Here is a 9,226-nt window from a genome sequence, read left to right as displayed (position 1 = left end):
TTTTGGTTTGATAAATTCTTTTTGTGTCGGCATGTCCTAAACCAAGAGAATATTCTTTTTCAAATTTTAAGATTCAGATTGGGATTAATGAAGTTTTCTTTTGGGAAAAAAACAATTCTTACCAAAAACACAAGAAAATATAAAAACTTTTCTTTTCTAATGCTAGCCAAACACATACTTTTTTTAATTTTCTCACCAAGTCATTTCTTTTCTATTTTTTTTTAAATTCTTTTTTCTTTTCTTCTCTTGGCTACCAAAACATAGACCGAACGTAGTCTTCCTTGGATACAAGCAGAGCCAATGCAGTACAATTCAAGCAACAAAGGTAGGAGTCTGGGACTAGAAAAGAACGAGATGGAACTGTAAAGGGGATAACAAAGACTTTTAACTTTCTTTGGTGGGGGAAGGCTTGGAAGATTGCAATTTATGTTGGGTAATGGAATAGCTGCCTCCTTTTAGCTTCAGGCAATAGTGTTTTAACCTGAACCTTGCAATGTTTTGCCACATTTCCCAATGTTTGATTCAGATTCTTGATCACCTGCAAAACCTGCCCCAGCAATGGCACATAAGGTTACCAAGCTACAAAGGTCGTCGCGAAGATTAATGCTAGGTAATTTGGAATTTCATCAATAACGTTTCTTCCACAATGGAACCTAAACTTGCTACTATGAATTTGCACTATCACACACATCACCAATAGCCAACATTGTTGATGACATTCCTAATTATACACATTTGGCAGAGTCAACTATGTTGTCCTTCACACACAAATCAATCAGCAGACTCACAAAAATCAAGAACAGGAGGATTATACAAAACATCACCTGTATGAAGCTTTCGCGAAGAAAGACAACAATAGAAATGTAAACTGCTTAGGTTTGTTTAGCACATCTGTATCCTACAATAAGGTTAGTTTAGGCTGAGAACAAAATACAGGATCATATGCGTCTACTGCATGTATTCTGTTACATAAACTGTTCTAAATATCTCAAAGCCGCCTTTCATTAGTCCAGCTAGTTGTCACACACCTCTTGAACTTCACCATCTGAAGAAGTAAAGATTGCATTAACGTCTCAGGATATCATTAATAAAACTTCAGACATAGGGTTCGGAGGTCTCACCGGCAAGGTGTACAGCCAAGTTTGCTTGTGCATCAGCTTCCCAATTAGCATCCTTAACCAAGTCCAAAAGATGGATGAGCCAGAGAAGAAGCAGATGAACATTAAAAACACGGTACAATCAAAACCGGAGAAGCATTATAACATCTAAATGAAACCAGCCACTTCCCCTGGGTCTCTCATACAACTAATGGGCCAATGTTCTCATCGTAGCAAGAAAAAAACAACAAGATCAGCCAACAGTGAAAAAAAAAAAAGAGTGAGATTCAAGGATCATCACCAACACACTGAAAACAAACTGGCAATGAGCACCTTGAGTTCCTCCAGAAGTACACTGAAATGGTACACCCAAAATACAAATTGGGTATATTTTTTTTGGATGAATAAATAATTCATTACCAAGGAAGAAGAATGTACAAGGGAAAAAAGGAGGGGGGGGAGGGGAGGGAGGCTTAAGCCAACCCAAGGGGAGAGCAAAGAAATCACAAACAAAAGCAAAAGGACACCAAAGGGAACATCCTCAAAGCACCAAAGAAGAGCACGGGGCCGGGGGGGAGGGGGGGAGCCAGCACCCTCAGGAGGGGTGGATGATATCAGCCTGAAGGTTCCAAGAGGATATAATGAGGAAGTTCTTAGGGAAGCTGGGGATGGGGCGGGAGAGAAGGCTAGTTTTGGGAACGGGCTTTGAAAGTAACATCAAATTAGATAGCTTTCCAAATCTAGTCCGGAGTACGGGATTTGAGGGTCCATCTACGGATATTACACTCCATCCAGAGGTGGTTAATAGTAGCACAGAAAGCCAGTTTGCCGATGGAGTCATAAATGGAACGACCCGAGAAGGTCATATCTATCCAAATCCATTTTCTGTCGAAGGGAAGTATTGGTCTTTTGGTCGGCCAACAGTGGGAGAGGACAATCTTCTAGACCTGGGAGGAGAGGGGGCAAGAGAAGAGGTGAGGGATATCCTTGATCCCATAAGGGCAGAGGTAGCAAGTAGGGGTGGCAGGAATGTGGTGGTGCATGAGGAAGGCTTGGGTGGAAAGGTAGTTAGTCAGGCAATGCCATAGGGTGAAACTATGGCGAGGAATATGACCCTTGAACCAGACAACCTTATACCAGGGAACCCGAGGGGAAGGGTTGGGAATATAGGACCAAGTAAAGGCGAAGGAGAAAATCCCATTGGAAGAAGGGGTCCAGGAACATTTATCTTCTCTTCCCCGATGACCAGAGGGGAGAGGGGGAAGGGAGGACCAGAGGTCCCTCAAAGGAGGGGGACAAGAGGGAGGGGACCAGCTTATGGGAGAGAGGATCGAAGAGAGCAAGGCATTGGAGGGGAGGCCAGAAGAATAAGTAGTTATGGGAGATATCAATTGAGATAGGATGCCAGGAATCGTTTTAGAGGGAGATGGATTGCACGTTACCGATCGATTAAGATATGGAAGCAAGGGCAATCGGTCTATGCTCAAGAATTTTCCTTCAATTTCAGGACGTATCATGAATATAAGGCGTGGTCCAAAGAGAATTGGATTTGAGAAAACCGGAATGGATCCAGTCTACACAAATACTCTTTTGATTAGACACAATTTTTCAAATAAGCTTAAAAACACCAACCTTATTTGCATCCTTGATCTTCCTGATTCCTAAACCACCTTCAGATTTGGGAAGGCAGACCTTTTTCCAGCTAAGGGGGTCTGAGGAATCTAGAAGAGTCCGAGCCTTTCCACAGAAAGGAACAGAGAAGACTCAAAAGTCTTAATCACCGAGGCAGGGAGGATGAAGGTTCCTGACCAGTACAGGTACAAGGATTGGAGAGCTGACCTAATCAAGGTAAGCCTGCCAGCAAAAGAAAGAAGTCTACCTTTCCAAATATGAAGCTTTTTCCGTAGATGATCAAGCAAGGGGGGTACAATGGTGGGAGGAGAGCCTAGAAGCGATAAGGGGGAGGCCCAAGTATTTAACTGGCAAATAACCGAAAGGAATCCCATAAAGGGCACTAAGGCTAGCTTGAGCCTCAAGGGAGACACCAGAGAGGAAGATATTGAATTTAAGGAGACTGATTTTGAGACCTGAAAAGTCTTCAAAGGATTGGAGGTTGATCATGACAGTGGAGATGGAAAGGGAATCGGCCTTAGAGAAGATCATGATGTCATCAGTGAAATCCAAGTGAGAAAGGAGAAGAGACTAACATTTAGGTATGAGAGAAATGAGATGAAGGTCAGTGGCCGATTGAATGGAACGGGAGAGAACCTCTAAGGAGAGGGAGAAGAGAAGCGGGGATAGGGGCAGCCTTGACTAATGCCATGCCCCGAGGGAAAGTATCCTGCAGGGCTACCATTCACTAAGACTGAGAAGCAAGGGGAAGAGATACAAATGCGAATCCAGTGAACAAAAGATGCCGGGAATGCCATCTAGGGCAGAACATTAAAGATAAAATCCTAGCTACTAGTGTCAAAAGCTTTATCAATGTCGATCTTGAGGAGTGTAGCTGGGGGGGTGAGACTTACGGTCAAAACCACAACCAATCTCATGACAAAGGATTATATTGTCCACAATACTTCTCCCAGCAATGAAGGTAGATCTGTTTGCAAGGATTGTGGCAATGAATTTGTAAATGAGATTGCAGAGAGAGATGGGTCTGAAGTCACTCATGGAGGCCGCTCCTTCCTTTTTGGGAAGTAGACAAAGAAAGGTGTGGCTGATCCCTCCGATCTAATTGGGATTGAAGAAGCTATGGACAACTTTGATGAGGTCCATACGGATTGTACACAAGAAGAGAAGAAACCTATACTGAAACCATCGGGGCCCGGGGCTTTGTTGGCCTTGTGGGAAAGAATGGCCGAAAGGATCTCTTCCTCACTGGGAATGGATTGGAGGTAAGGGAGGAGATTCTCGGGGACATACTTACTGAGAAGATCCGGGGGAGAGGGGGGGTTGGGGGAAGGACTGAAGAGTCTGAAAGTGGGAGACTGCTTCAACTTTAATAAGATCAGGGGAGAACAGGTCAGTTCCAGAGGAGGAAGAAAGTATAGGGATATTGTTGGCATTGTTCTTGGCTTTGAGGGAACAATGGAAGTAGGCTGAGTTTGAGTCACCTAAGTCCAACCATTTGATTCGAGCTTTCTGGCGTAGAAAGCTTTCTTCTTGGCAACGAAGGGAAATATTAGAGGCTGTAACTTTCTCTTCCTCGACCAGAGCTGTGTTAAGAAAGTAGTCCAACTGAAGCTGGACTTAGGTTGAATGGATCTTATTTCTACCTTCAAATACCCGAGAGGAGATATTTCCAAAGGTATTGGAGTTCCAAAGCTTGAGGGTGGCTTTGACATTCCTAAGCTTACAAGCAAAAGGAAGGGGGGCAAGGATCGGGGGGTGGGAATGTTCCAAGCACAGTGGACAATAGATTTGAAATCAGGATGGGAAGTCTACATATCAAAGAATTTGAAAGGTTTAGGACCAAAGGACCAGAATGGGAGGACATGGATGGAGATGGGACTATGATCAGAGATCCCAAGAAGACCAAAGTGGGAATGGGAAGATGGGAAAGAGTCGAGCCAGGCTTTATTGACAATCACACGATACAGCTTGCAAGCCACTCTCTGAATACCAACCCTTCTGTTATACCAGGTGAATTTGGCTCCAGACCATCTGAGGTCGGTGAGGTCGATGTCATAAATGCAATTGTTGAAGGGAGCCACAACCTAGAATTGAATGTGGTTATCCCTGTGCTTTTCCTGGCTGAAACGGATGACATTAAAGTCACCAGCAATACCCCAGGGCTTAGATCCAAGAGGGGGCTTGAAGGAGGAGGTCAGTTCAAAGGCGTAGCCTAAGGGGGGCTCTACTGTGTGCATAGATAACTGAGAGAGCAAATGAAGGGGCTAGATCGATGGGAGATGGAGATGTGCATGGTTTGGGTGGAGGAGTGACAGGAGATGGATAGGGAAGAGGGATCCCAGAGGATCCAAATCCTACCATTGGGGCTGTGAAGATAATTTGACTTAAATGACCAGTGCGGGGCGATAACCGAGGCAATGCGAGATGCATTAGGTTCCAAAATATGAGTTTCCAACAAACAACACAGATTGGACTGGGAGCAAATGAGGGACTTGATCTCAGCTTATTTTGCCGAGGAATTGAGACCTCGGACATTCCATATAGTCCAAGGGATCATTGAGAACCCTGGGAGGAGGGCATCTAGCTTAGAGATAATCTACGGGGGGTCAAGGGGATAAAGGGACCCGAAGCACTAGAAGATCGACAGTTGTAGCCAATGATGGGGGAAGCAATAATATCAGTGGTGTTTAGGGAAGGTTTGGGGGTGGAGTGTTTTTTTTTTGAGTTTTTTTTGGGTGGTGGAATTGGCAGTGGATAGTTTTTTGGGCATGGGAGTGGATTTGGTAATTTGAGTATCAAGAAAATCATCCAAGTCAATATGGGGGGCTGCCATACAGCCAATGATAATGTCTTCAGTGGTCAAAGATTGCTCAAATTCATTATGCTTTCGGTTCTCAGCGAGAACATCCGAGGTCTGAAGATGAAGGCAGTGGGAGACTGTATCTTCACAGTTGGAGACAACATTTGTATCATGGAGGTCATATGTGGACAACCCAAGACTTCAGAGATAGAGCATGCATCCTTGGGACTGTCAACAACTAGTTGTTGAGCATGGAGGTTGAACGTGTTACGGGGGCCTTCCAAGGCCGACGGTAGAGCTGCTGAGAGAGCATGTGTAATCGAATTGGGGCCTATAACTAAAGGATCTTCCAAGGCCGATTGCAGGACAGGGGGAGAGGCGAGTTGGAGCTGCAGCCTTCCAAGGCCGAAGATCGAACAAGGGGGAGTGTTGAATCAGAGCTGCGACCTTCCAAGGACGACGATCAAACAGGCAGGTGAGTCGAGTCGGAGCTGCGACCTTCCAAGGTCGGTTGGTAGGAGGTTAAAGTAGATGCTATCGCGACATCAAAGATCGGGGCGCGAACACCAGAGTCAATTGACAATGGTAAGCAATTAGTGGAGCAGGGGTTGCCATAGGGAGTGGAGGTAGAGCAAATGTTTGAAGGTAACACACAACTCATGGCATTGAGAAAACCAAAGTCGGGTGTGGGAGAAGGGAGAGATGGGTTGGGTAAGTTGGTCGAGGGGTTAGGTTGTTTGGATGGGTGGGTTGGGTTGTATAGGTAACCCAGGTAGAGGAGGTGGTCGGTTGGGTATTTAGAGAACTAGTTTAGTAAGTGGATCGATAGAAATTGGCTCAAAGGAACAAAAGGCAGTTTCGGGTTGGTTTGGTTCGAAGGCTGGCTGGATTGGTTAGGAGGCCGGTTGGGATGGTTGGTCTAAATAGGAGACTGGTTGGGGAAATTAAAGGTGGTAGGCTGAATAAAAGGAGGCAGAGGTTGGGAGAGTTTTAGGGCACGAGGGATGAAGGTTCGTAGGTATGTCAGCAGCGACAGGAAGGGAGAGCAAAGGAGGAAGGGATGAGCAGGGGGTATTAAACAAAGAGGTCGGAAGGACAGTCTGTCCGTCCAGGCATCCAGGTGAATGAGATACAAAATTTAGAGAACTGTGTAGCATCACAGAGACGTGAGGGGAAGCATCTGGCGACATCAAGATCAAGGAGGTGTGACCATCAGTTAAAGGCCTTGGTAACAGACCAGCGGGCAAAGATCTTGCAACCGTTGAACCAGAAGTTTTAGAAGTCTCAGGGATGGAACTCATCGACGGGAGGCGGCCGAAGACTGAATCAGTCACAGTCAAGGATTAAAGTATAGGTATCGATCGCCATATCGGTCGGCCAAAATTAAGATATGTATCAGAGGGTATCGTATCGTATCAAAGATATGCTAAAGATACGCACATAAATGGATAGGAAACACTTTTTATACACTTTTGCATAAAAAAGAGTTAAAAAAGCTATATATAACATGTATTATGCATAAATAGTAAATTGAGAATATCGCACTAGGAATCTAAGGTTTGTAGTTGTCCCATAAATGTAAAATCTTTGTTCCCAACCTTGATTTCTAATTTAGTTAGAGAAAAATGGTTGGTAGCAACTTTGGAACAAAACCACCTAAAAAAAATTGTGTTTTTCTAAAAAATTACCCATTTTGGCCATTTTATGACCGTATCGGTACATATCAGTCGATACATACCGATACACACCGATACGTACCGATACATACCGAAACGTACATTTTACTTCGATTTTGAATTTTTTATAGAGTATCGGTACGTATCGATGGGTATCAGTATGTATCGTAAGATGCGTATCGATACAAAAGGGTTTTAAAATTTTCACATATCGTATCGGTCTGTATCGTATCGGTAGGCCGATACGTATATGTATCGGCCAATACGATACGATATGGACCGATACTTTAAACCCTGGTCACATTCACAGTAACAGTCGTACTTCGATTTCTTTTTTTTTTTGGTGCGCTTTGTGATGTGGGTTGTAAAAGCTTCTTCCGGGTTGGGATCTGTAGAGGCTGATGATCAGAGGCCTAATGGTTCATCGAGGGCTGATGAGCAGAGTCTATCTTTGATTTCTAACAATGCCTGGTCTGATGACCAAAGCATTTGCAAGATGTGCAAATGCGGGGGGGGGACCCAATCGTACTCTAACAACTTGAACAAATGAATGTCCTCCATTTATTATTGTGATCAAAGAGGGGAGCAGATGATCAGCTTCAACTTCGATGCAGACTCGGGCGAATGAAAGTCGGTCCATCACTTCAGTAAGCTTATCATAGTAAAAGGTTTTTCCAATTAGGGAGGCAATGATACTTAAGCCCTTAACACACCAGAAATGAGGGGGTAAGCTGAGGAAGATGACCTATAAAGGTATGGAAGTCGGTGCATAGATGTTGAGAGAAGTATGTTCATTCCAGTGCTTAAGTAATTTTGGTTTCTTCCCAACAAAACAAGGTCCACCATCAATGGTATTAGCTTTGTCAGATTCAGTGTCAAACTTGAAGATGAAGGTGCCATTATCCAACATGAACGTGGACATTACACACCGGCTTTCACTGGTTTTGGAGGGAAGCCTTAACAATGGAGAATGGTGGCCTGTTTCCCAGAAAGAAGCCCACAATGCAATTCTTCCAGTGAAGTATCTCATAGGCTAGGAGGCCTGGTGGACAAAGGCCAGCAAAAGCGGAGTTGTGGATGATAAGGGGTGGAAGTATAGGGTATGGCCAGCAGCGGGGGGAGGAGAGATGGTTCCAGTGGAGGGGGCAGGTTTAGAAACAATGTCGGACTAGGATTGCATATCAGAAGAGGGAAGACCAAGAGAGGTGTAGGAGAGGGAGGGAGGACTGGACAAGGGAGAGACAGGACAGGTCGATGGAGAGGGGAGAGGAGAGAGGAGAGGGGACAGGGGGAGGTGATGGCGGCCAAAGCCGCCGGAAGGGGGTCAGTTACCATAGGTATCGGTCTTCATAGGAGGAGGGGTGAAATAAATTGGGTATATTATTGCCATTTTGAGATGTAAAAATTGCCGAAAAGATGGCAAGAACTTAAATCAATGAAGATGAATAGTTCTACAGGGATTAAGTATGGGTCTTAAAGTTGTTCCCGCATCCAATTCACAAGTCCTCTTTATAAGACAACCTCTCACATCCAACTGTGAAAGATTATCATGAACTTTGACAGTGTTCCAAAATTCCAGATCTATAACACACCGCCCATGAAAACATCGACAAATGCACCACCATCACTACTGAGATTCCTTAATACTCCTAGATTTCCAATAATTGCCTGCCAAATTCAACCATAATATATCCATCAAGTGTTAGCCCAATAACCCCAGCCAAACCTCACTATTGGCAAGCAGTTAACCTCTGAAAAGAGGATTGTATTAAAAAAATCCAGAGATCAGCCCCTACCCCCTCGGACCCATGCCATGACCGCCTGATGCCCTTGCTCCCTTCTACGGCTCCTACCTTTGCCACCTCCCCCTCTCCATTGGAAAATCTACCGTCTTTGGACCACCTCCAGCCTTGCCCCCTCCCTACCCTCTCCTCCTCCTACCCCTCTCCAACCGACCTTTCCCTCCCTCCACCTGTGTTCAGTCATTTCAACCCCCTCTCCACCCATTCACCCCCCTCGTC

General features: G+C 44.8%; 1 protein-coding gene across 8 annotated transcripts in view; it reads right to left on the bottom strand.

Annotated features, from left to right (window-relative positions):
* Positions 1 to 210: 210 nt before the first annotated feature.
* LOC122079644 overlaps positions 211 to 9,226 on the bottom strand; it is a 111,181-nt gene continuing 102,165 nt past the window's right edge. For 7 of the 8 annotated variants that reach the window (XM_042646273.1, XM_042646277.1, XM_042646282.1 and 4 more), the window contains 2 exons: positions 1,122 to 1,173; positions 698 to 1,045 (listed from right to left, as the gene is read on the bottom strand). In XM_042646273.1, the coding sequence (XP_042502207.1) occupies positions 1,014 to 1,045; positions 1,122 to 1,173 (84 nt within the window). In that variant the 3' untranslated portion in view covers positions 698 to 1,013. Of the gene's footprint in view, positions 548 to 697; positions 1,046 to 1,121; positions 1,174 to 9,226 lie in introns of those variants that run through there. The other variant, XM_042646278.1, reaches the window with a different exon arrangement.

The sequence above is a fragment of the Macadamia integrifolia genome, chromosome 5 (genome assembly GCF_013358625.1).
Source record: "Macadamia integrifolia cultivar HAES 741 chromosome 5, SCU_Mint_v3, whole genome shotgun sequence".
NCBI lineage: Eukaryota > Viridiplantae > Streptophyta > Magnoliopsida > Proteales > Proteaceae > Macadamia > Macadamia integrifolia.
Note: the sequence above shows the minus strand (reverse complement) of the source record. Positions and strands in the feature narration are given on the sequence as shown.